Source organism: Cynocephalus volans, chromosome 4 (genome assembly GCF_027409185.1).
Source record: "Cynocephalus volans isolate mCynVol1 chromosome 4, mCynVol1.pri, whole genome shotgun sequence".
NCBI classification, from domain to species: Eukaryota; Metazoa; Chordata; class Mammalia; order Dermoptera; family Cynocephalidae; genus Cynocephalus; species Cynocephalus volans.
In genome coordinates, this window is record NC_084463.1 from 101,301,316 (window position 1) to 101,328,675 (window position 27,360).

Sequence of the window (27,360 nt, forward strand, 5' to 3'; positions counted from 1 at the left end):
CTGGCCCACAGCCCCAACCACTCAGCATTATCATCCAGTGCTGTGCTGGACCAATTTGGACGTGCCTGCACGAGCCAATTGTTAAATTTTCAGGAATTTTGCAAAGGTTGATATCACGCCAGTAGTTTGAAATTGGCCATGATAGGAGTATTTGCACCATGACAATTGGTAATGTTACAAATCCCCTCATCCCCCTGGAAATCCAGTTATAATGGTTTAACATGTACCAGTGCATGATGGTCATCCACTAAACTGGGGGATCGCAAGGACTGGGACTCCACCTGACTCTTCTCTGCCCAGAACAGAACCGGTCACAGAAGCCAACTGGCTTTAACGTGGGAGATGACCGGGGTGTGGAGAGGGATCCCTGATGTGAGACTACCCCTGAGACAGCTAGTGGGAAGGCAGGTGGCAGAAGAGAACAGGTTGGAAAAAGGATGCTTGTGTAGATGGTGAAAGTTTCCCAGGCCATATCCCCATCCTCTGACCACACAACAGGGCACACTTCAGCACGCAACACAACCTTTAGTTTAAGTTACAGCCTCGAACTGGCTCCCAGCCCAAGGGACCCTCCAGATGGTTTATGACATCAGATGTTTGTTTCTTGGGCTGGGGGTACTCCTCAGAGCTGAGTCCACTGTGGCACTCAGACCCACCCCAGCCCTGACTACTTACCAGGGTCCTCTGGTCAAACCCCACCTAAGGTAGCTTGGGCCCAGTTTCTGCTTGTGACCTTGGTAAGTCACCTTCCTCTCTGGGCCTGTTTCTTCATTTGACTTGATTAGGCTGGACTCCAACCTCGGTACCTTGGCAGGTATGGCCAGCTATTTGCGTGGGAGTCAGGCCAGGGCCAGCACTGGCCTTGACACTTGCCTTTCTTGAAACCTTATTCCCCAACTCACACACATAAATGCTGACTGAAGGTTATGGGGACAGGTGACTCTGCACCACAGAGAGAATCCTGAACCCCAGCCAAATGACAGAGTGTGGGGTAATGGCTTCCTTGATTATCCGCATAGTCACTGATTGTCCATATCTGGGGAGACCATCCCATTTGAACAAGTCCTCGTCCCCTACCTCTCACCCCCATATAAATTTGCACAAGACCAAGGGGTTCGGGTCTTACAGCCGGATGTCTTTAGTGTTCTCGCTACCTGCCAGTGTGGGTTCTATCCGCCTCGAGTTTTCACTGCTGGCCGACATATCTTCTGTCCTTTTGGCGTCAGTTCTGTCAGACCTGCGCATGCCCAGCCTGCGGTGAGCCTGGGTGGCAAGAGTGGGGTCTGTGGGTGGCTTGGCATCTCGGGCAAAGCGGACGAGCCTCTGACCAGCCAGGAAGTAAAGCACAGGGTCAAGGCAACTGTTGGCGCTGGCCAGCGGCCGGGTGATCTTGTAAGCCATGTTGATGGCGTTGAGGGTGTGGCAGCTGAGGTCAAGTGAGCGGAAGGAGTAATAGAGGGTGCGGGTGACATGGAAAGGCAAGAAGCAGAGGGCGAAGACAGCCAGCACCACGGCGATGGTGCGCACCGACTTGCGTTTGGCCCGCGGCAGGCCTCCCGAGGTCCCGTAAGCTGGCTGTAGCAGCCGCCGTGCCATGAGCACGTAACACACCAGGATGATGGCAAAGGGCACCGCGAAGAGCAGGCCCAGCATGACGGAGCTGTAGGCCACGAAGTGGCTGAAGAGCTCGGGTGCCGAGGTGTCGTGGCAGGTAATGCGAGTCCCGCGTGTGCTGGTGGTGACAAAGTAGAGCACGGGCGCCTGGCAGGCCAGCACCAGCACCCACACGGCCGCGGCCACGCGGCGGGCATAGCGGGCCCGGCCCCAGCGCAGTGAGCGCAGAGGGCGTAAGACGCCCAGGCACCGGTGCACACTGATGCAGGTGAGGAAGAGGATGCTGCAGTAGAGGTTGGTGTAGAAGAGGAAGCGCACCAGCTTGCAGAGCACCGTGCTGAAAGGCCAGTGGTCGCCGCGGGCGTAGTAATACACCAGCAGCGGCAGCGAGGCCGCGTACAGTGTGTCCGACACAGCCAGGTGGAACATGTAAGTGGTGGAGGCGTTCCAGGTCTTGAGGCGGCACAAGAAGACATAGAGTGCCACTGTGTTCAGACACAGGCCAAGCACGCACACCACACCGTAGGACACAGGCAGCAGCACGTACTTGAAGTCCTCGTTGAAGTGGCACTTGTAGCCCAGTTTATCCCCATCCGAGGTGCCATTGATGGTGCCATTCCAGGAGTCCAGATCTGCCGCCATTGCCCTGCAGGGAAGGGAGGAGTGGGAAAACAGCCATCAGGGCCATGGCAGGGCTCAGTGGGGAGACCTGGCACACCTGCCTGACCATGGCTGTGAGGGACCCCAAGTGCCCACAGGTCCCCTTGTTAAGATTTGCCTAACCACGTGCAGGGCCTTTGTCACCATCTGACCTGGATTTCTCCCTGGATCCAGAACCTCCAAGCCCTGGAACCTCGAGAATGCATGAAATCCATGAATATCAGGATCATATAATTCTAAAACTAGAATGGAGGTAGGTAACTCCAGCCCACCAGCCTGTTTTTGTAAATAAAGCTTTATTGGAACACAATGATATCCATCTGATTACAAAGAGTTGAGTAGTTGTGACAAAGATGATGTGGCCTTCAAAGTCCAAAATATTTTCTATCTGACTAAAAATGAAAAAGTATGTTGACCCTGCTCTAGAAACTCAGGATCACAGAGTTCTAGATCTAGAATTCTGACCTCCAAAATCTGAGACTTTGGGGGTCTCGGAGGGTTATAAATTCAGATTCATGAGAAGGGCTTTTGAGGCTGACTGATCCACTTCTCACCCAGTGTCCACTGCTTGCTAAGGCATTCCTGCCCAGTAGGCAGCCCATATCCTCCTGGAGGCATTACAGATTTCCTTCCTTTAGCTCATCCTTCCACTCTTTGGGGAGGCTCTGGTCCTGCGCCTGGTCTTTTGGTACTTGAGGAAGTATTTCCAAGGGTCTCCCTCTTAAGTCATTTATTCACTTGTGCAGCAATTTTTTTAGGCACTCCTATAACCTGGCACTTTCTACATCTGCAAAGAGCCATTCTTCCTCCCAGCCTGTGAGGCTACCAAATGGGACAGTAACCCTCCTGAAGAGTCCAGAGAAGTCTGGGGTGGATATGGGGATAGGAGGTAGAGGAGGACTTCTTCTGTTGGGCAAATTCAGCTTCTTCTGGGCCTACCCACTTTCTCTTTGCACACCACCGCTATCTTGTCCCTAGTGAGCGTATTACACACCCAGTGTGTCTGACCCAGCAGATGTAGTGACTGGAGAGCAGGTTGTCCACCTTCCTCCTGTCCCCACCCCTGGCAATGTGAGCAGTAAGAACTCTTTCTCAGCTGGGAGGCAAGGGACAGACATTCTGATCTGGAGGGCAAAGATGTGCCTAAGGGCCCAAAAGGCAGGCTGGAAATCATAGCAGGAATTCCAGCTGGGCAGTTTTGGGAAAAACACAAAGAATAACTTTAATAGTGTGAAGGGCAGAGGGAGCTGACATTTTTCAAGCCCTAGTAATATGTGTGCTTTATAAAAGTTACTTCGTTTTATCCTTACAACATGCTCTGGGAGCCAGATCATCATCCATCCCGTTTTCCAATCAGGAGGCTAAGACAGAGATCATTTAAGTAATTTGGTCAAGGTCACACAGCTGGGGATGGATTGCAATTCCTGTCCAGCTCTATCCCACAATGGACAGGGCTGTGGAAGGAAGCAGTGAGCTCCCTGCTTATGGGAGTGTGCAAACATCTCTCTAGAAAAGGTTTGTGACTTATGTGAGGTGTGTCTGGGAGGAGGGAGAGGGTGGATGGCATGTGGGTCCTTCTCATCCTGAGAATCTGGGCCTATACAATTCTCTTCATTTTGGATCCTGGGGTCCTGAGAGGCTGGGACTGTGGGACTCTGCAGGACTGGCAACATCTACTCCCTTAGGCCCCAAGTTTCCCATCCAGCCCTGGCCTCCCAGCAGCAGTTCAAGGCCTTGAGGTTGAAGTAAGGGGGGCTGAGGGGCACATAGGTCCCTCAGTTTCTCTTCTTTCCCCATGCCCCCCAGATCTTCCCCGTCTCCTGTTATCAGCAAATGTGCACCCAGGAGGAAGGGAGCCTTCATCCTTGACCCCCTGCCACAGGCACAGATTCCTCCCCAAGGAGCCAGGGCAGAAACAGGGTGAGGAGGCAGGGAGAAGCTCATGTGGTGCCAAGTCGAGAACGGACATGTAGAGGTGGGGGCTCTGGCAGGGCTGAGTGGCTGAGACCCCTCTTCCCAGGGTCAGGATGTGGGGCTGGCATTCCAGTATTCCTGTATTCCAGCATGCCCCCTGCCCCCGCTCCATGGCCCAGCCAAGCACAGCCTCTACCTATTGTTGCTGGAACCATTGCATCAGACTCCCTCCTCCAGCCTCAGCAACACCTCCACCCAATCCAGAGGAGTTTATGTAAAGGACAAAGTCATTCTTCTGCTTGAAACCCTCCTGTGGCCCCTGCCTACTCTCAGGAAAAAGCTCCGCCCCTCAGTCTGGTACTGCGGGTTTTCATAATCCAGCCTCTGCCGGCCTCACCAGCCCCTTCCCCTGGGATCTGCAGGCTCCTGAAAGTGCCCAACACTTTCACCTCCCAGCCTCAGTTCATGCCGTTCCTTCTACCTGGAATCCATTCATGCCCCTCATCTCCACCTGTTGCAATCACAGCTCTTTGCCCTTCAGCACAGCAAACTCCAGTGACTAAGAACCTGGCCTCTGAACCAGACTGCCTTTGTTTCCTCAGCTGTAAAACAAGGTGCTGAATAGGATCTCCATTACAGGACTGCTGAGTAACTGGTGTAAAATGTCTGAAGTGGTGCCTGGCACATAGTAGGTACACTGTGGTGTTATGAGCTTCAAGGCTCGGCTCAGAGGTGGCCTTTACTAGAAACCCTCTCTCTCAAGCTACTGGTGGAGGAGAGACTGAATGTCCTGACGGGAGGCTGTGGAGGAGGTGTGGGCCCCGGGCGTGATGCTGAGGCCTAAGCAGGGGCCAGACCTGGGGACCTTGTGAGGGGAGACTCAGAGCTGTTTGGGAGGGAGGCTGCTGAGTGCCAGGAGAGGGAGGCAGCCAGGAGGGCTGGCTCAGGGCTGGGTGGCAGGAAGGGTTGGGAGGAATTCAGTGTCAGACATGGTAACTATGGGTTGCCCCAAAAGGATGTGGGGATGGGCAGATGCTGGGATGGGCAGATGCTGGGACCATCGAGTCTGGTGCTTTGGAAGGTGGGCAGGGAGTCACTGGCTCACAGAAGCTGCAGAAGTGTGGCAAGACTGAGGAGCTGTACAGTGGTCATTTTCCCTCCTGGGACATAGCCCCGGCCTGGGAGTCAGTAAGCCTAGCTTTGAGTTCAGCTCTGCCGCAGAACCCAAGGAACAGCAGGCATTTATTTCCATCTCTCCTGAGTCTCAGACTTCTCATGGGTCAAATCCCCCAGCCTCAAACTTCTGCCAGGAGGAAAGTTTGCCCCACTTGGGACAGGGAGGGGGGCTTCCTCCATATTCCAGGCACACACCCTCAATCCTCCTCCACACCCCTGCTCTGCTCCTGCCGTAGTGCTGAGGCCTGGCTGGTACCTCCTCAGAGATGGGGTCAGGGCCCTCATCTTCCTGTCACAGTCAACGTCTCATGGCTCTGCTCTAGTGTTTCCTGCTGATCACTAATGCTGGAATCTCTGACACTGAGAAGTGTGGGGGAGACTTCCCTGTCTCCCCATGAGACAAGGGATCTGCCCCTTCCACCTGTTTTAAGACATCCTGGCCTCCACCCTCCAGGCCAGCTGGGGATTCCATCACCGTGGCACCGGTCCAGACTGACCCTGCTCACCCTGCCTTCCTTCATGCAGCCCTTGCTGTCTGGAAATCCCTTCCAGAACCCACTGGAGCTGCAAGACATCTTACCCATCCCTCGAGGCTCTTCTCTAATGTCACCTCATCTCTCAAGCCCTCCCTCTCCATCACCACCCTCAGCCATGTTGGTAATTTGTCCTTTTACCCTCTACCCCAGCACATTCCACATGCTCCTTGAAGGTTGGGTTCATCTGATGCTCTTCTCTGTTCCTACCATCCAGTTGGAGACCTGACCCACGGCAGTATTATAAGAATGAGAATGAATGGAGCAAGCAGAGAGGCTGCAGAGGCAGAGGGGCTGAGCTCGATGAGAGTGCCTTTCCTTTCCCTCACCCCTCTCAGGGCCTCTCAGAGGACAAGGATGCTTAAAGATTTCTCAGCTGATGACCTGAAGTGGCCAGGGGAGAGCCCAGCCCTCCTGTGGGCCCAGCCCACCTGGGGCTTGCTCCTGCCCCAGAAAAGCCCGGACTCTTCTCCTTCAAGGGCTGCAGGGGCCCAGAAGACCCTGCCATTCCCTGGACAGGCCAGGGAAGCGTCAGGGAGAGGGGAATCAGACCCAGGCATTCTGGAGATAGGTCATCTGTTTGAGGCCAGCCACATACTTTTATCTTGCCCATCTCTGGCTCAGGTCATGGGTCAGGCTGATCAGGAGTTCCTCATCCTGGAGCTCCCACCACCAAACACCCTGCTTTGTAGGGGCCAGGCCTGGGCTAAGCAGCTTCCATGCAGCATCTTCATTTCATTCTCCACCCCCACCCTTTGGCAGATACTGCCACAGAGGTTAAGCTATTTGTTCAAGGTCACACTGCCAGGAATTGGAAACATCGGGCTTGACAGCCAGAGCTGTCTGGGTCCAGAGCCTGGATTCATCACAGCCTGGGATAAGGGAGCAGGGCAGACCACCTGCTCTTGGATCCCCTTGATCTACCCCCAGTTCAGCATATACACATGCACGACAATCACACGCTTGCTGCGCCTCCCAGTCAGCGGGTCACCCTTGCACCCCAGTACCTGGCCAGGCCCTGCTCTTGCTGTCGGGATGCTCAGCACTGGCTCAGGTTTCTCGCTCATGAATGCACATGCCTGGACCAGGCTGCAGGCAACTCTTCAGGGAACAGGAAAAACAGGTCCCCCAGCCTGGGGCCGCACCCAGCCTCCAGCATTTTTCAGGGCAGGCAGTGCCGCAGGGGGCTCCTGCAGACACAGGGAGGTGGAGACAGCGTGGGCTCAGGGTCATGGAAGCCAGCCAGGCCAAGCCCTCCCAGGGCTGCCTCCTTTGCTCTGACCTTGGCCCAAAAGAGGCAGAGAGGTGACCTGGTGTGCCTGTCCTGATCAGAGTGCCCTCCAAGCACCCACACTCCTGATCATCCACCCCCAGCTCACAAGCTCCAGGGATGGTTTGTTCTTAGCCTCCTTCCCTAGGCACCCCCTTTCAGGAGGGTGGCTGTGTGGGGGAGGGTGGTCTCCCCCATGTTCTGCAGAGCTGAGCCAAGCCTTCAGTGTCCCCTTGCTGGGGCCTGGTGCTATGCTTCAGCTCCACAGCAGGAAACGGTCAATGCCCTCCTTGCCCAGTACACACTCTATAGTACTCCTGCCAATACACTTTTGTCCAAGCTAGGTCTCTATCTAGAACACCCCTCCTCCCCACTCCCACCTCTAAGCATTCCTCCATAGGTGTTATAAACACACACACGCCACTCCTGAACACATGCAGGTACATCTAGATACACGGATATATGGAGGTATACACAGTCACACTCAGATGTACATGCATTGCACACACACTGACACACACAGTCTAGACAATCAGAGCATGGAACAACCGTTAGAAATCACCTGCGCCAAAGCCCCATTTGACAGAGGAGGAAACTGAGGCCAAAGGCCTCACAGTAAGTCAGGGACAGAGCCAAGAAGGCCCAGGCCTTCTGAATTCTGGCCCTGGTTTCTGTCTAGCCTGGAAGCCTCTCGCACGCACCAAGCACAGGGCTTCAGTGAGGGGATGGTTGCCTTGCGGAGGGAGCCCTCTGTATTGGCAGGTCCCAGCAGCCACCAAACATCAGAGGCATCACAGGAGAAAAAGAATATCCTCCCCTGAACTATCTTTTTCCATCTGCTTCACTCCCCTATATGGGGGGAGTGGGGTCTGAGACAGCTGAGGCTAGGTCCCCAAGCTAGAAGTACAGTGCAGGGGTAGGGGGATGTGGGGACAGGAGAAGGGTGGCTGCAGGAAGGGGCGGGGTGGGGGCTGTGGGAAACGCCTCTGAGCCACTGTTTACTTACTGCAACTTCCCCAGCCATCTCAGGCTGACATGGGCCAGTGGCCTGGTAGCTATTTGCCAGTCTACTCTGATGTTTAGTGACAAGGTGAAAGAACATTACCTTTTCACCCTGCTCCACCCAGGCACATACCCAGTCTTCTCCTCCTTAGGAGATGTCTTGACTCCACAGGCTAAGGCAGGGCACATCACTTTCTGAAAGTCACTCTCCTACTTCTGAGAAGGGCCTCCACCATCCTTCCAGCTCTCAAACCTCCGATACAGCCTTGACGACCTCTCTCTTCCCCACCCCACTTGAAGCCCATCACTTACCAAGTCTTGTCAGTTCAACCAATGACATTGCTTGGACACACTCCACATGGTCCCCGTCCCGAAGCCTTAAGCGGCTTCTCTTCGAGACCACTGTGCCAGCCTCCTCACTGGACTCCTTCCTCCTCCCCTGCACCACCTGTCCAGCCTTCATACTGCAGTCACATGATCTTTTTAAAACACAAATCTGACCACATATTGTCAAGTTCAAAACTCTTCCGTGGCTCCCTAGTGCCCTCAGACTAATGTCCAAGCTCCTTACCTGGCACTCAAAGCCCTAGCTGATCTGGTCCCTGCCACCCCTCCAGAAAACCCACACCCTCTCTGTCTCCATTCTCATCTTCCTGTCTCAAGCACAGCAAAAGCAGTCCCATGGTCACACCTTTGCTCAGGGACACCCTCCCTTATCTTCTAACACCTATATCATAACAAGACTTGAGCAGTGTCCCTGTACCAAGTTCTGTGTTAGGTGGCCTCATTTACCTCTTCTCATTTAATCCTGAGAAACTCAGAATTGCTAAATAACCACCCCAGGGTCACAGAGCTAGCAAATGGCAGAGCAGCTCTGGTCTGTCTGGCTTCCAAGGTTGTGCCCCTGACTACTACCTCCTACCATGTAAAGCCAGGCCCTCTCCCCAGGAAGCTCCCTGACAATCCCTCTTTGAGCCCTGTAGCTCTGCCCGTCTGGTCAGTTCTCTAACACAGTTGCATCGAACTGGCAGAGCCCAGGATCTACTCTTCTTAGTATTTCTCCAGTGCAAAGCAGTCATGATGGTTATTGTACTCATCGCACAGCGAGAAAAACTAAGGCCAGAAAGGGGTGGCTCAAGGTCTCACCCACGGCCACCAGTGAGTCAAGGGCAGAGCCAAGCCTAGCATCCAGACCACGTGGCTCTGTCCCTACCCCAATCTGGGTATTCTTCTCTGTGTTCCTAGGCTAGTAAGCCAAAAGCCAAGAGGAGGGGCTGGGTCAGTTCCCAGGCTGGCTGCAGAATTTCCAGAGTGGTTAGATGACATTCCAGCTCCTTTGCTAGAGTGGCTCTGGAATGTGTCACCAGCATGGCTGGCAGACCCCATCCAGCCTGGCAGGGAAGAGTGTCCTGTCATTACTCTGGGGACCCCTGCTGCCTGTCTCTGCCAGAGGTGGGATGCTTGAAGGGAAACAGGGGACCTGGACCCAGAACACCATCAAGGGAGCAGGATAGGGCACTGGGCAGGTGGGAAATCCCACTTCTGCCGTTCCCAGCTGTAGGACCTGAACAAGTCTCTTAACTCCAAAACCCACATCTCAATTTCCTGCCTCAGAGGGTTGTTGAGATAGTTAAATGAGATGATTTAGATTCATTCTGTGAAATAATTAAAAGAGATAAGATTTTAGCAGGTGTAAAAGGCAGGGAGGCTGGGAGTATCCTGGGAAGACAAGGGGGGCAGGAAACCCCACAGGAATTATGGGCAGGGGCTATAGGCAGCAAGGTCACAGTCAGACTGACCATAGATCAAGTTTCCTACACTGAAGGCCGTCCTTAGGGGAAGGCAGTCCGGGAACCCCCAGCAGGAGCCAGACACCCGCCACTATCCTTCACTCACTCACCCTCACAGAGGTTACCATATCAATGCCTGTCCCTGTGAAGGGCACCTAGAGGCTCCGAGGTAGGTCAGATCCTTCCCTGATCTCAAGGATCTCACTGTCAAGGCGGGGGGAGGCACACCTCAAAACAGACAATGACAGCTCAAGGTAATCAGGCCTGAAAGAAGCCAAGGAGGCGCCTAACGGAAATGGTCAGGGAAGGCTTCTCGGAGGAGAAGACACCTGACCTGCATTCTGAAAGATAAGTAGGAGTCAGGTGAGTGCAGAAGAGAGGAGGAGTGCAGTGAGCAAAAACAGGGCAAGAGATGACACGGTGTGTTTGGAGAACTGTTAATCATCCCTGAGGCTTAAGGGGAGTGGAGAGGGCAAGCCTGGGTTGCACAGGCTCAGGAGCTTAGAAGTCACCCCCTGTCCCCTCCCAAATGTCCTCCAAGAAGCCGAAGACCAGCAGGCCCCCCAGCCTCGCCTGACATGCTTCTGCACCATAGGTGCTGCAGCTGGTCTGGGGAAATAGCTGAGAGGTAACTTCAGATGGTATCAGTTGGGGCAGTTGCTGCAGTGTGAGGCCGCTCCTTCAGGAGCCCTTTGGGCTCTGTAGCCCCAGCCCAGAGGCTCTCTTCCTCTTGGGAGCCCCTAGGATCCTGGCTGTGGGGGCTACTCGCTGAGGCTGAACTCAAGCATCTGTGTGGGTGGGTCTCAGATTAGCCAGGCTTACAGATCAGGCAACTGAGACCCCTAAGGAGCAAGGGCCTTACTCGAGGTCTGGTGTTCCAATTATTTTCAGTGGGGGTTGAGCACCCCCACCCCAACCCAGGGCACTCCAAACCACTCAAACCACCCAGCACAGTCCAGTACAGAGCTATAGAGACACACTACTGATCTGAACAGGTTCACAACTACAAGGCCCTGGACTCTACCCTAATCTATCTCATCCACATGCCTCCAGCCAGACTTAAGAGGCAAGGACCCTGGGTTCAGGCTCCAATTTGAAACCAACCAAGCTGTGCAACATTGGTCAAATCAGTCCCCCTCTCTGAGCCTCAGGCTCTTCACTGGTCAGAAGGAGTGAATCACCACTACACAGGACAGGTCACGAGGAATGAATAAGACAAGGGTCGGGTGGGTGCTCCATGATGCTAGCAAATCGTGCAGTTTCCTGATGTGGAGGCTGCGTCTGCCCATCAGGACAGATGGACACTGAAATCCAGGAGTACATGATGCTTCTCAGCAGGGGGGCCCTCCCGGGTGTCCCCAGCAATGGGGGGAAGTCATGGTCAGAGCAATCAGGGAAGGCTTCTGGAAGAGGAGCTGTGTCAGATTTGAGGAGGGGCAGGAAGGGTCCAATGTGGGAGGAAAAAGGAAGACTGAAAAACCTGAGGTGGAAAAATGGACAAAAGCCAAGAACAGGATACATGCGAGTCTGGAATTCTGAGACTGTTTCACTCTGAGTGCTTCCACAATTCTGAGTTCACTGGTTCTCAGAGTCCAAGTCCAACAGTCTCTGGTTCTGGGAGTGAATGCTAAATGTTTCTTCAATTCTATTACTCCTTACTTCTGATACCTTTGGTTTTGAGATGCTCAGAACCACAGGAGTCTGGACTCTCAGAGTAATGCAATCAGAAGCCACATTCCCAGGAGACACAAAGTCCCAGCAAATGCTTGCCAGTGCTCTTATATGCCCGGCCTTAGAGGGGCCCTGCAAACCCAGAGTCAGATCACACTCTGTTGGACCCTTGAGGAATGTTCAGTCTGGCTGGGGAGAAAGACACAGACATGGACCAAGCCCACTTGGATGATTAAGCCATGACCAAGGGAAACCCAGGGCCATGAAGCCCAGAGAACTCCTACCCAGCCTGGGGAGGTCAGGGAGAGCTTCCCAGAAGAGGGGTCATTTGAGCTGGGACTTGACAGATGATTAGGAATTTGTCAGGTGGACAAAGAGGTAGGAGGGCACTGAAGGCAGCAGAAGACGCATGTGCAAAGACTTAGTGGTGTGAGAGTGTAGCCTGTCGGGGAAAGGCAAGGAGGTCACATGTGGCTGCCAGGAGGGTTAGGTATCATGGAATGAGTGGGAGCCTGAGGAACTCTCATGCAAGGGCTCAAATGCCAGGCTGAGAACAATGAGGAGCCATAGCAGGGCTTAAGAGGGGGAGGGCATGGTCAGAGTTGACCTTTACAAAGATGGAGCCACATGGAAGATGGACAGGATTGGGGAGTATGGAGGGAGAGAGACCAAGGAGGATGCTATACACACAATGGTGCAGTGAGAGGAGGTGGACCCTTGGCCCTAGATTCCCTGTGAGATGTGGAGTACCCTTCCCTGCCTACAGTCCAGCCATGGCAAGAGTCCCCTCCTACACACTGGGGCAGGGAGCCTGGGCACTCACCAGGAAGCCACATCAACACCAGGAGGCTCCCCTCAGACAGGGCGACAGGAGAGGGCATGTGGGCCCCAAGAAGTCTGAGGGAGATCCCCCTCCCTCACTCCAGTGCTCAGGCCTCTCCTCTGGGGAGCAGCAATGACAGTGACAGGGTACCAGAGTAGAGGGACCAGGAGCTGCCCAGCAGGAACCAGGCTGCCCACCCTCCATGCGGGGGACTCTAGCTACTCATCCTGGACCAGGAATGAGTCAAGCCTGGGAGACTGGGTAATAGGGGAGTGGAGGAACTCCACCGCTTAAGAACCAACCATGGCTCTCCACAGAGCAAGACCCTCCTCTCCCACTGTACGTCTACTTTCACTTGGTCGTTCATTTCCTAAACACTCACTGGCACCTGCTCTGTGCCCAGCCTGTGCCAGGTGATGGGGACAGAGATAGAAAGCAGGTATGGCCTGGTCTAGTCCTGCAGCTGGCATTCAGGATGGGTACAGAGGTCAGGGAGGCTTCCCCCATACATCAGGGCCCAGTGGTAGGGATGAGCCAGGCTTGAGGATCTAAGGGCAGCCCAGGAGGAAGATGTGGGCCAAAGGGTGTACCAGACAGGCCTACAGAAGGCAGTTTGGAGAGAGGAAAGATTCCATCAGGGCATCTCCTCCTTGTCTCACCAGAACAAGGCTTCCCTGGTCCTATGGGCAGGACTGAGCAAGTGCTGTCTTATCAGCAGCTGGGTAATCAGCCACAAGAAAGCCTCAAAGACAGTGTTCTAGGGCAGGATTCAAACTCTCTTCAGCCTGGAAGCCAGAGGACCAGGCCTTACCCCACATGGCTTCTGTCTTGGATGGGGAGGTTTAAGTTGGGGCAGTAGGCAGGAGCCCCAGATTTCACCTTGGCTTTGTGCCCTTGGGCAACATACTCTCCAAGCCTCTATTTTCTCATCTGCAAAATGGAAATAATAATTCCTCCCTTACAGGATTTGTTGGAGGATAAAATGAGGGATTTTTGTAAATTGTTACTAGTAAGCTATCTCTGCAGAGAGGACATGGGGAGAGGAAGGCGTTCAGTAATTAAATTCCAATAACCAGGACAAGCGCTTCCTAATACACATGTGTTCTATTACAGTCTTCAAAATGCATTTAAGTCTATGAGTATCACACGGCTCCCCTGCGATTGTACTTCACAGCTTACAAAGCACTGTCTTAAGAATCCTCGTGGCAACCTTGCATTTGAAGAGGCAAGGATCATTATTCCCAATTTACAGAGGGCAAAACTGGTGCATAGGGGCACAATGGCCTCTCTAAGGACTTTGGCCACAAAATCAAAGCTCTCATGGGGTCACTTATGAGGGCTTGGTGATTCCCTCTCTTCTGGTCCTTGGGGGATCCAGAAGCCTCAGAGCCCCACGCATCCTGGGCAGGAGGGAAACAGGAATGTAGGAACCACAGCCTCACTCTGCACTGGCCACTATTTCTGAGGGTTGCCCACTGTGATTCCCCAACGTGTCTGGCCAGATCCCAGGAGAGCCCAAGGTAAGGAGGGAGGAGAAAGAGTGACCAGCCTTCTGTGCTAGGGCCTCCCCACGCTCCTCTCACACACAGACCTTATTGGTCCTGGCCTCCTTTTAGAGGATGGCAGGGCAGGCAGTGAGCATAGAATATGCAATGGAACAGAGGCAAGAAACAACCTAGTGTGTACAGGAGACCACACGCAGTTACTGCAGGGTGAAGCGTTGGGTAGGAGAGGCTGGAAAGGTTGGCAGGGACTGGTTCTCGGGGGCCTTCAGTCCCAGGCTAAGAGGTTCAGCCTTGGTCACGTGGAAGTCCTGTGAAAGTTTAGCCTGGGGGAGGCGGAGGCACAGTTGGTATTTTGGTTTTGGGAAGCTCCCTCCAGGGACTGAACCCCTGCCCCCAACCTGTGAGCCTGCCCAGGGAGACACTGGTACTGAACATGACCCACATGTCAGCTCCTCAACAGTCCTCAAAGTCCGTATTATGATTATTCCCTTTTTACAGATGAGGCCACTGAGGCTCAGAGAAGAGACATGCCTCGCCCAGGGTCACACGGTGGCCAAAGCAGGATTGGAACACAGGTCTCTGTATCTCCAGAGCTCTTTTGTGGACCTTGTCTGCTCAAAGAATCTCCTTGCTCCCACTCCCACCCACAGATAGCTGAGACTTCCCTGGGGCCCAAACCTGACCCTCAAAAGCTCACCATTATTCCAGCCCAGATCCAAAACAAACCAAGCAGATCAGGCTGCGGACCCAGGGAAGCTGAGCCTGCCATGCTGAGAGGAACAGCAGCCACTAACCTCATAGATCCCCTTGGGCCGGGCTCCTGAGGAGCCCCAGCCTGCCACTGGCACCCGTGGGGGGTTGCGGGGGAGGGGGGGAGGTACTGCCTTTCTCTTGACTGACCGGTCCTACAGCACCACCTGCCAGATTAAAAGTGCCCTGACAGAGGTTTAACTGTCCCTCCTCACCACTGCCCCCCTTATCCCTGCGACAGCCCTCTCAGTCTTAGGGCCACCTGGAGTGACCCTCGGGGGGGAGGAAGGGGGCGCAGCGGGTCTCCAGGGGTTCTCGAGTCTTTGGCCGTGGCCCCACACTACGGGGGCGCTCACACCAGAGCACACACACAGAGAAGTTCCACAAGAGAATGAGAGGAGGGGGCACTCGCTACTCACCTCCCAGGGGCGCAGGCACTCACGCACTAACACGCACTAACACGCAGACTTCCCACGCACAGGGACACACGCACACCTACCAGGATGTCACTCCACACCCACCGAGATCGACGCTCCCGTAGAGACAAAGTTCAACCACGGCCTTGAAGGTGGGCGGTCACACCACGCAACTGTGCGCAGCACACCGGCTCGGAACCGTGCCGCTCCGGGACAGCCACACGCACGCGGCTGTCTCCCTGCCCAGCGCTGAGTCGGCACCCGCGCCGGTCTGACCCGCCGCGTCCCTGGCCGTGCCCGCCGGCCTCTCCCCGGGTCGCTTCCCCTCCAGGCGGCCCGCCCCTCTCCTCCGCACCGCGCTCGTCCGCGTCCGCCCGGGGTGCCGCTGCCGCCCAGGTTGGGTGGCAGCGCCCGCGTCCCCCCGCCGCCGCCGCCGCCGGGACCCACGTGCCTGGGAGCCCCGCGGGCCCGGCTCCTCCTCGCTCCCCACCTCCGCGGCCCGGCCAGGCAGAGGGCGGGGCGGACTCTGCACAGACCCGGGCACCGCCTCGCCACCCGCTCCCGGACACCGCCCGGCGAGCAAAACGGACACGGGGTCAGCGCGTCCGCAACGGGTGCTGCGCCGGAAGGGGTCGGCGGCGGTGGTCCTCCCGCCCGGCCAGACGGAGGCCGCCCGCCCCACCCTCGCACGAGAAGGGAGCGTGCGAGGAGACGTTTTCAGAGACGCCGGAGTTTTACAAGGTTTGCCCGGGGCCGCAGTGGCCCACTGCGGGACCTTAGCCTCCACCGAACCGCCGCCTCCACCCGACTCGGCCTTGGAGGGCCCTGCTAGGGAGAGACCAGCTCACAACACCTGCTCACAACGCACCTGCCTGGCTTGAGATGGGGGCGGGGCGGCTTTCCCCATTGTCCTAGGAAGGAAAGCCAGGCCCTTGGGGTCCTGTAGCGGCCCGAGGGAGCCTCCCTTATGCTCCCCTTCCTATTCCTTCATCTCACCAGCAGTTCTCTGACTTCCCAACTCTTTTTGCTCCCTCATCTTGATCTGCCTTAACTCCCTTCTCTGCTTTCAATCCCACTCTTATCGCCTTCCCTAGACAGGGTCCCTGTGGCTATCCCTTTCCTAGACTGAGCCCAGGAAGGCAGGGACCAGGTCTGCCTTCTTCCTCTTGCTGTCCCAGAGCTCCTGGGAGGTGCTCAAAATTTGAATGTGTGAATGGATGGATGGATGAGTGCCCCCCCCCTCTTTTTCATTTCTGGTCTAGAGATCAGGAGTGTGGGTTCTGGCCCACTTGGCACTGACTCTGGAAGACCTTGACCCATTCCAGTTCCTCTCAGGGCCTCCTTTTCTGTGAAATGGAGTCAATCATACTCATTCTCCCACCTCCAGGTGTCCATCCGCCCAGTGCTTCGTATGGTCCAGTGGCTGGACAAGTGTGGAGGAGGCCTCTTCCTGTGGCCAAGGAGCTTGCCCAGGGCCCTGAGGCCTTGGGCCCCACTGGGCTCTCCATCAGCTGACTGGGGCCTGGCTGCTAGCCCTAGGAGAGGTTCAGGAAGGGTGCTGGCTGCAGCCCTGCCAGGAGCAAGAGCAGAGTGGACACATAACCCTATGTGACTGAACTGCCTCTGCAGTCCCCCTGGGACCTCTGCTTGGGAGACACAAAGGCCCCTTGTCCAACTTCTTCTGTTTATTGTCTGAGTTGATCCATGCAGCTTCCAGGGGCCTGGGTATGCCCATAGCTCTAACTTGTGGGGCCAAGGCCTTAGGGTCCCAGTGTGGGGAAGTCCCCCTGGGCACTGAAGCCCCAGCTAACCCCTTCTTCCTCTCCCATTCCAAGCCTTCAGATCTTCTACTGTCACTGCTGTTTAGCCCAGGAAAAAAAAAAAAGAAAAGAAATCTTTTGCTACCAAGATGAAGACCCAGGTCCAGCCTTAGCTTTCAGCAGACAAATCTGTATAGTGGCCTGGGCAGGGCTCTGCCGTTGCTCTGATCCAACTCCCTTTCTTTCCAGCCAAAGAAACTACCTCCTTGAGACACACGGTGTCTGAATTACCACAACAGGTGACTTAGTGAGGTCTGCGGAGCAGAGGAAAATGCCATGTCCTTGAACTCCACAGCTTTGGTTCAGATTCCAGTCTTGCCTCGCCTTTCCTGTGACTCCTCTCTGATTCCTTTTTTTTTTGTCTTTTTGTGACCGGTAAGGGAATTGCAACCCTTGGTGTGGTGTCGCCTGCACCGCGCTCAGCCAGTGAGCGCACCGGCCATTCCTATATAGGATCCGAACCCGTGGCGGGAGCGCCGCTGCGCTCCCAAGCGCTGCACTCTCCCAAGTGCGCCACGGGGCCGGCCCTGTGACTCCTCTCTGAACATTGATTTCCTCTTCTGCAAAATGGAGTAATAATAATCTCTTAACTTGCTGGCTTGTCTTACGTTCTTTTTCAAGGGTTTTGCCTATCATCCTGAGCTACCTGGGTTCGAGGGTTTAGTACTTCCTTTAACGAGGGATTGGAAGTCTAGGTCTGCTGACATCTTCCACAGGCACTTCCATCACTGCGTTTCAGAGATCATCAAGTCCAGCAGGCTTCTATTTTCCCAAGGGAGTCCCCCTTTCCTGGGCCTGCCTGGAAAGCCCCCATCCCATTTCAATTTGAGCACCTTTGCTTTTATATCTTTATTTATTTACATTTCCTGATAAGAATTTGTGAAAATGTATAGAAGATTCCATGACTAAAAGAATTTAGAATCATTAATCCAACTAGGAAATTGAGTCCCAGTGAATCACAGAGCAAGCCCCACACAACAAGGTCCCGTCTGAAAGGGTAGAATAGCATCAAGGGAGCCTCCCTGGAATAAGGCAGCCAAGGCAGACTAATGGTGAAGGCCAAGACACAGTAATGGTCCCCACAAGGCAGAAAAGGGAACCATGGAGTGGTGGTGGTGGCTGGGAGGAGGAGATGTCCATTAGCAGCAGCAGGTCAGGAGGACCAGGGCAAAGCCACAGCCCCAGATTCTCCCATGCATCTGGAGGCTTCCTGCCTCTTCAACCCCGAGGAGGCGTTTGGCTCACTCAGGCCTTCTCGTCTTACCTCTCTCAACTTCACTCATCTCCCCTAAGAAAGCTTTCTCCTCTGAGAATCCATGCTGGCGGTGGAGCCCCTGCCCTGGCCAGGCTCCAGCTTCTCCTGCACAGGCTAAGGTGGTATCTCTGTCGCCCCTCGCTGCCATCACCTGCCAAACACTCTCCGGTGGCTGCACCACCCTCAGGATAGAGCCAGGCTCTCCAGCCTGCCGCTGCAGCATTCCCATCTCTCTGCCTCCCTGCTGCCTCTGACCCAGCTGTGCCCAAGTGCTGGGCCCTCAGTCGCCTCCTGCCTGGCACTTGCTGCCCTACCTGCCTGCAATGTTCCCTTCTGCTTCTCTGCCCTTGGCCCCCTTCTCCTGGCTCCCCACCATCCCTCTGCTAAGACCTAGTCCAGGCACCCACCACTCACCACAATGTCATCACAGTCAATGTCTGTCTCTCCCTCTACAGGGGATCTTCTTGAGGATAGAGCCGATGTCCATCCTGTTCACAGTTAAATGCCCAGTACCTAGCACTGTCCCTGCCACATGCTCAGCCTCCACGAATACTTGTTGTGAGTGAATGAGTAAGAACTCTATTTAGTGATCCACTTCTCTGTACTAGTCGTGTGTTAAGATGTCTCATATGATCTTCACCAGAATCCCGTGAGATAGATGTTATTATTCCAATGTTACGTATAGAAAAACTGAGGTTCGGAAAAGGGAAGTGATTGCCCAAAGTCATGCAGTGAGTCTGTGGTGGGTCCCCTGGCTCTGGAACTGTAGCCTGCTGGGAAGGAAGGCCCTGCTGAGTTCTCGGAAGGGTGGCTGGACCGTGGCGTTGGGACCCATACCAGTGGCTCCAGTTACACAGGGCTGGGCTGGCTCCAGCAGTCTTGTCTTACTTGCTCCCCAGACTGTTGTGTCGGCCTGCACCGTCCTCCCTCCTTCACCGGCTGGGAACTGTGCTCCTCAGGTTTCCCAGGCAGCAGCCAGGGCTCTGATGCCAAATGCATCCTGAAAGCTCTGGGTCTTGGCATGCCAGGATGCAGGCACCCAAGGGAGGCAGCCCTGGGCAGCAGGAAGCCTAGTCCAGGCCTGGGCAGGCTTCTGCTCCACCTCCCCCCAGCAGGATCAACTACATAATTTGTGGGACTCAGGGCAAAAGGAAAGTGCGGCCCCTTGTTAAAAAATTATTAAGAATTTCAAGATGGTGACAGCAGAGAATTAATTAAACCAAGTACAGGGCGCTTCAAAGCATGGTCCCTGTGTAACTGCATAGGTCACACACCCATGCAGTCAGCCCTGTCTTCGGGCTTTGGTTTCCCCATTTGTCAGATGGGAGAATGGTAACCACCTGGCCAGGCAGGGGGAGGATGAGGTGGGAGATGTAAGTAGGTCCAGTAAACAGCATGAGGGATGGGTAGGGGTCCCCATGGACATCATTTGTTGTTTGGGTCTCAGCACTGGGTAGCAGATCAGTTCTTGCCAGGAGTTTGATTCCTTACAACAGCTACTTTTCATGGACCCCAAAACTAAGGCTGAGAGAAGGCTCAGGGTTGCACAGAGACTCAGTGGGGGAAGCCAAGCTCAGAGCCTATCTCTCTTCAAAGCTGGTGCTTTTCGTGGCATAGGCAGGAGAGAGGGAAAGGCAGGAGGGAGGTGGGTGGGGGAGGCTGTGCAGGACAAAGAGGGCCACTGTGCAGACACAAAGACCTGACCACAGAGGCCCCTGCGGGGGCTGGGCCAGCCGATGGATAGAGCTGCATGACTTTATCCATGGTGACTGGGGGAGCTGCCAGGAGCTGCCTCTCAGCCCCTCCCTGGTTGTGATGGGGGGCAGGGGTGGCATACAGAAGCCACAAAATGGCTCAGGAAGGAGAAATGTCTGGGCCCCTTGCCCCTTGTCCCAGGCCTCCAGAGCCAGAACTGCCCATGCTGCCTCTCCCCAGCTCCTCTTGGGCAGCCCGCCAGCTTGAGGAATCTCACTCTCACCACCCACTGCCCCACGTTCCTCCACCTCAGTGAGGGTGGGGCTCCAGCAACTGACATTCTGACAGTCCCAACACCACAACCCTGCTCTGGCCACTCCCCGTCATCCACAGGAGGGTGAAGCATAAATCCCTCAGTGTATCATTCAAGGTCCTTTGTGACCTGCTCCATTGACTTGTCCCCACTCACCTGTCTTCACTTCCCATCAGCCTCCCACACCACAGTCATATGTGACGTCCCACTGTTCTCCAGATCACTCTGCTCGTTCACACACACCCTGTGTTTGCTCTTGCTTCTCCCTGCTCCATTTTGGACTGAAATCCCATTTCTCTTTCATGAATAAGCTCACATGCCATTGCCACCAGCCAGCTTTCCTCCATGCCCACAGTTGGCTTTAACCTCACCCATTAACCCATTAGTCACTCTGCCACAAATGTTGGATTTACCCACTCTCTTGCAGTGCTCATCCTGTGCTGGCTTGTGTTGTAGTTGTTTGGATCCATCTGGAGGAGGGGCATTTGAGCTGGACCTTACAAGGCAGGTGGACTTCACTAGAGGATGGCAGTGGTAAACAAGTAACAAGAGCTCAGAGAACAGGGACACCAGCCCTATCTCAAAAATCTTATCTGAATCCGTCTGGTTCCCTGAGTTCAGAGAGCAAGGAGACCAAAGTTCAGAATGGCAGGTGTTGAGTGTGCAGGGGCATTATCAAGGGATAAAGTTGAGGTTCACAAGGACCAAGTCATCAAGGGTTTCTAGTTTTATTGCAGGAATGCGGGGGAAGAAGGGCTAAATTAAAATCAGTAAAGAAGGGTGAAAGTCTGTAGTTCGTGTATATTTTAATTTTTAGAATTTGCTTTTTATATGGTCCATGGACATGTTAAAAGGAGATAAGTGTTTTCTCTTTATAGGATCCACCTCCTGATATTTTATTTGTCTAATTGTACTGTGTATATATACACACATATATAATACTTTAAAATAATGTATATCCATATTTATTTTTAGCCTATATAACCCATCGGACTGATAATGATTTGTCTTTTGGCTCTACTTAATGGTTTTTTCTTTTTTAATGTAAAATTTTTATTTTCCTGTGGTTGAATTTATCAGTCTTCTCTTTTATGGCATCTGGATTTTGGGTCATTAATTAGAAAGGCCATGGGCTGTGAGTTCTGCAAGAAAAAAAAAAAAGTAGAAAGGCCTTTACTATTCTAAGATTTCTTCCCCATGTTTTCTTTTAGTACTATTTTTTCTCTTTTACTTGTATATCTTTAATACATTTGGACTTTCTCTGTCATTAACTATTTCTTACAAGCAACAAATTGTGTAGCTGAATTTTGTTTTTAAACACGAGAATGTGAGGATCTTTGTCTTCAATAGCGTAGCTTAGTTTATATCTATTTCACAACTAATGTGGTCTCATTTTACTCCATTTTTTGTGCTTCCATATTGCTTTGGGTTTTGTTCTTGGTTTTTCTTGCTTTTGTCTTCTGTAATTATTTAGAAAGTGGGGATCTAGTTTGTAATTCTGTAAGCCTTTAGATTAGTCAAGCACATATATTTAAATTCATATGTATCAAATTATCAAAGTCAATAAAATGTACTATTCCACTATGCTGGCTGCTTTCCACGAGTCTCTAGAATAGTCTGCATTTTACAGATGAGGAAACAAAAGCTCCGAGTGCTTAAGTAGTTTGCCCAAGGTCACCCCAGTTATTTTTGATGATTCTTCTGGATGATGAGAAATGTAGCAGGCTTAAGCCAGCCAGGGCCATCTGGAGCTGGAGTGGAGGAAGGCTCAGCTAAACAACATTGGTGAAAGTGATGGAGGGGTGAATTCTTCAAAGTCAAGTCCCCACGGCCTCATAACCGTTGCTATCAGACACTTGGATTTTTTTTTTTTTTTTAAAGATGACCGGTAAGGGGATCTTAATGCTTGACTTGTTGTCAGCACCACGCTCTCCCAAGTGAGCCAACCAGACATCCCTATATAGGGTTCCGAACTCATGGCCTTCTTGTTATCAACATCACCCTCTCCCAAGTGAGCCACGGGCTGGCCCTAGACACTTGGATTTTTGCCAATCTGATGGGTGAAAAATCATGTCTCATTGTAGCTGTGGTTTGCATTTCTCTTATGAGTGAGACTAAGCATTCTTTCACGTGTTCAAGAGCCATTTGTATTTCCATTTCTATGAACTGCTTGTTCACATCCTTTGCCCACATGGGAGGCACCCAGCAAACAACTACATCAAAGCTTCCTGAACTGTTTGTTTTGAGAACACCAAACGGATGACTTAAAGTTTTATTCTATTTCTTACAGAAAATCATTTCAGAGATAATAAGCTCTTCATCTGAACCTTCAGAACAATTTTCTTCCTCCTTGTGCTGTTGTATCTTTTCATGGGTCCCATGTGGGTTGCTTTTGTTCACTCTCTCTTGATTGGGCAGAAATTAAGCCAGGCCTGGCACTGCCTCCTGACTCTTAACTTTATGCTGTATTGCTTAATAATGATGGAAGTCTCAATTCCACCATTAGACGGGAGGTGTAGACACAGAAAAAGAAAAGCTAATGGGGGTGGATTAGGGGAATTGTTGCCATCATCATTATTAATAATAGCTGGCAGTTAAGCAGTACTATATATGTGTAATTTATTTATATATGTGTGTATATATAAAATTTACACACATGTAAATTCAGTTTTTACAACAACCCTGTAAGATAGGTACTATTACTATCCCCATTTTACAGATGACAAAGTAAGGCACAGAGAGATTATATTACTTGCCCAAGCTCACACAGCTAATAACTGGTGGACCCAGGACTGTACCTGTGCTGTCTTGCTCCAGAATCCATGTCCTCAAACACTCTGACTGGCTCAGAAGATTATTTTTGTGTTTGGGTATGACCGAAGGTTCATCTGGTCAGTACTGCCTCTGGGTCCCTGAGGGGTAGGCAGTCAGGATTAGTCTATCTTATTTTGTCTGCTTTGGAACTATTGGTTCTTCACTCATTAATTCATTTAATCCTCTAAATCATTCATGCAACAAATATTTATTGAGTGCCTACTATGTGAGTCCTGTGCTAGGTGACAGAGATCCCAAGATAAATTAGATATGATCCTTGTCCTTAAGGAGCTTACAGTAAAGGGATCGGGGGAGAATGGTCAGTTAATGACACAGAATGACACACCCTTTTTTTGTTTTGTTTCAGAGGAAGGAGCAGGTTGTGTGCAATCCAAGAATGTGTTTCTCAGTCTGTCCCCACTACCATATAGTTCATGCTATTTCTCCCTTGCTCTTTGCCATGTGATCTTCTCTTCTCTTTAGTTTATATAGCATCACTGCAAGTTTTTGTATTTCTGCATATCTTCCTGAGCATTTTCACAGAGTATAGAGATTGGGCTGATCTGTAATATCTGCTGTGTTTTTTTATTATCCCAGAAAAGTGGCCTTGTACCTGTGAGTGATGGGCAGCCAGGGAAGAGTTCTGAGTAGAGGAGATGGGCACATTAGAATGACCGCTCTGGCTGTAGTGCAGTAAATAAATTGAACGGGGAGGATGAGGCAGGCAGTCCAATCAGGAGACTGCTCAATAGCCCAGGTGGAGTATGAGATCTGAGCAAAGGCTGTGGCTGGGCGAGGGGAGAGGATATGGATCTAAGGAATATCGAGGAAATGGAATTGAAGAGACAAATTTATTCAAAACTGTTTCATTAGTATCTGCTGAGTGCCAGACACTGTGCCAAGTGCTAGGAACACAGCAGGGAACCTTCATTGAGTCTAGAGGGGAGAAATGGACAATTGGAGCCTTTACAATAAAAGATGATAAATGATGCAACAGAAGGGGGCACATGAGGCGGTGTGAGGGAGGGGTCCAGGCTGATGCCCGGATTTCTGTCTTGGTTGCAGGAGTAGATGGTGGTGCCATTGCCTGAGTCAGGGAACCCAGGAGGGCAGAACTGCATGGATATCTTTCTGCGTCCTCCAAGCCTAGGTCAGGGCAGGAGCAGGGAAAGTGGTAAGCAAGTGACAGTTGAATGAATGAGTAAACGAATGTGGGCATGTGAATACTCCCTAGCTCCCAGCCTGACCCTGAAAGAGGAAGATGGGGAGTGGTCCAGAAAGAAACCTAAAGTTTCAGGAAGCCCAGTTGTTACTCAACACCCACAAACTGCCAGTCTCTTCCCAGTTACCCAACGGGTTGAATGAGGCAGCTGTGACTCTCCTGATGTCCAACAACCAGAGCCAGGCTGCCATGACTCAGTTTGGGACCTGGAGAGTGGGCAGACTCAGCATACCCTTGGCTGTTCTGTGGCATCCAGTGTGGACCCCACAGGTTATTAGAGGCCTTCCTACAACTGACAGGGAAGGAAGAATCAGCCCTGCAAGGTCCCTAGGTAAGTGTCCTCAGAGTGGGGGCCCTCCCTCTGGCTCCTGTAACCCTTATGTGTCCCTCTGCCTCAGCATCAAGCACCCTGGGTCAGGGTCTGTCTACCTCCATCCAAAAGCAGAGACTGGTGATTACCCTTTGCGTTCCCAGTACCCAGCCCACACAACCCCTTCCTCCTAGCATGTGATAGAAAATGTTTCTTGAGTTAGTTCAGGGAGAGCTGTACCCTGATCCTAGGGGCTAGTCTCCCCCACCCTCAGGAGAGGGCCCACCAGGAGCCACACAAACCCCTGTCCCATCCTTGGTGTGTGGCAAGCATACTCATGGTTCCATTCCTGAGTGGGTGGGCCGAGGCTATGAAAGCATCTGATCCAGGGTGAGGAAGGCACCAACTCACTATGCCGCCTCTGCACCCTCCCCCCGTCAATATCTGAGAGTCTTGGCATTGTAGAATCTTTGAATCTGAAGCATAGAAAGGCCCTCTGTGGTCATGTCATCCACTGCCCTTTTGAGGATCCAGCTGTCCTGTCCAGGCCCTGATCACAATGCTACTGGCAATAGGAACTCACCCTAACCTGGAACCTGAGACCAGCCCTCTGTGACTTCTCTGAGGGTCTTCCCTCTATCTTCAAGGCCACAGAGACCCCACTTTTCCCTCAGGGTCCAGAACAGCCCACCAGAGCCATGGCAGGCAGTGGAGGTAGGGTCTCTGCAACCGTCACCTCTGGTACTCTGCCATCCCTGAGAGATGAGGAAATGAGAGAGAGGCCCTTTCTCCAAGGCCACAGTTAAAGTGTCATCACATGTAATAACCCAACCATCAGAAGAGGAAGAGATAGACTGTTTTACCAAGCAGGAAGCTGAAATGTTGTAGACGACTTTGAGGCAGTGTGCAATAGTGGTTAAGAGCAACTCTGTGATATGCTAGCTGTGTGACCAGGTGCTTAATCTTTCTGAGCTCCAGTTTTCTTTCAGGTAAAATGGGGTAATGATGCTGACCTGGTGGGTTGATGTGTGGATTAAGTGACTGTGTGCAAAGGGTCAGCCTAGCGGAGCACTAGGGAGGTGCTCCAGGAACTTGTGTTCCCCCTTGGCAGTGTCTGGAGACTGTGGGCCACACACACCGCCCCTGGCTCCTGAGAAACCCCTCTAGGAAGCCCATGTTCCCTGCCAGAGCTGGGTTCATACAGGCTGATGGCCAACTGCCGCCACCGGGAGGGGAGAGGCCTGCTCCACCCTGGTGATTGCCCAACACTGTTGGCTGCGCTGGTCTTGTGGGCTCCGCACCCTTCGGGACTTTTCTACCTGAGAGGGAGCTAGTTCTGCCCTTCCTTTCCTGTAATCACTTATTTGTATGGCTCTTCAAGCAAGATGTCATGTGTTTACCAAAATTTCCCAAGTTCCTGCTGGGAACAGGGCCTTGGCCGGGAGGTTGGGACCAGAAGAACCACTGAGGGTAGGGAGAGGGCGAGGGTGCCACACAGCCAGCCATTCAATTAGTTCTCAAGTATTAAACAAAGGGTTTTGTTTTTTCCTGACTCTAGAAATAATGCCTCTTTATCGCAGAACATTTGAAAAGTACAGAAAAATATAAAACAGAAAAAAAATCCTGACAGTCCTGATTCACGCAGGTAATGAATGTTAAGATTTTTTGATGTGTTTTATACCAGGGTTTTCTATGCGTTTTAACCTAGTGATCAATGTATATATAATTTTTATCCTGCTTTTTTTCATTCTCCATAATGGCACAAGCATTTCCCTGGGTTTTTACAAGCCAGCCAGCCAAATTCTACCCTGTTGATTTCAGCCATATTTCTAACAAAAATCCTTAACTTTTGTTGGGATTTAGCTGTCTCTTTCCAGAATAGAATGATGCTGAGAGCCAGCCTGGAGGAAAAGTAGGAGACCAAACCAACACCCAGCAAGTTCATTCTCTCTTCCCCTCAGGCTAAATCTGTTTCTCAGTATTGAAGAACCCCAGGGCAGTCACCTGACTCCCAGGGCACCTGGCCTCACCTGATGTCCTTCTGAATCTTTCCCCTGCTCACTTTGCACAGCCAACCTGAAAGAGAACAGAGCTTATTTCCTGCTAGGAAGAAAGCCTTCCTCTTCCAGGACCAGCCCTGCAGACCCTGGGCAGCCAAGACCCTACCCTAGTCATCCTGCTTCCACTTGTCACATGACCTGGTTTCCAGGACCCTGTAGTCTAGTTACCTTCTCTTGACTAGAGCATGCCCAGCACATCAGAGGGGCCCCAGAGCTCCAGGTGGGTCTGGCTAAGAGTGGAGCAGGGAATGGCAGTCCTCTCCTGTGATCTGGATGCTGTGCCTCTGCTAACGCAGCCTTCTTGTGCATTTGCTTATTTGTCAGCTACCACCTTGGCTCATGTAGAGCTTGTGGTCAGCTCAGACTCTGAGCTCCTTTTTGCATCGTTGTTGGTAAACCAGTTCTCCCATATCCTGTGCTTGGACAGTCTTTTAAAGAAAGTACATGCAAGACTTGATACTTGGCCCTTTTTATATATTTGCATTGTGATCTTCGGCTCTCCTTCCTGTCTTCTTGTCATAGGTGAACTTGATACATGTGTGCCATGTCTTTATCCATCCTATTGATAAGATGATAACCTGAACCTGGCCTAAGACAGAAACCCCCTTCACATAGGCCCTGGTCCATAACCGGAGCCATAAGTTCGAGCAGCTTTCTAAAAACCTGTGAAGAAATATCACCTTCTTTAAAAATCCAATCATGCATTAGTACACACCTAAAAGAACTGAAATCAGATACTCAAACAAA

The 27,360-nt window shown here is 52.4% G+C and overlaps 1 protein-coding gene and 1 long non-coding RNA gene across 7 annotated transcripts; one reads left to right on the forward strand and one right to left on the reverse strand.

The window, feature by feature from the left end:
• Positions 1-505: 505 nt before the first annotated feature.
• Positions 506-16,591, reverse strand: P2RY2 (purinergic receptor P2Y2). Of its 6 annotated transcripts, none has more exons than XM_063092607.1 (2): positions 16,506-16,591; positions 506-2,260 (listed from the first exon to the last, which is right to left on the reverse strand). In XM_063092607.1, the coding sequence occupies exons 1-2, from the start codon at positions 16,517-16,519 to the stop codon at positions 1,123-1,125; spliced, it is 1,152 nt and encodes a 383-aa protein (XP_062948677.1). In that variant the 5' UTR covers positions 16,520-16,591; the 3' UTR covers positions 506-1,122. The 6 variants fall into 6 exon arrangements, with proteins under 6 accessions (XP_062948677.1, XP_062948682.1, XP_062948681.1 ...); XM_063092612.1 differs by lacking the exon at positions 16,506-16,591 and adding an exon at positions 15,993-16,076; XM_063092611.1 differs by lacking the exon at positions 16,506-16,591 and adding an exon at positions 15,576-15,835.
• On the forward strand, positions 14,997-17,541 carry LOC134374695 (uncharacterized). Its single transcript, XR_010023336.1, has 2 exons — positions 14,997-15,865; positions 17,134-17,541. It is a non-coding gene; the product is annotated as an uncharacterized LOC134374695 (long non-coding RNA).
• Positions 17,542-27,360: the final 9,819 nt, after the last annotated feature.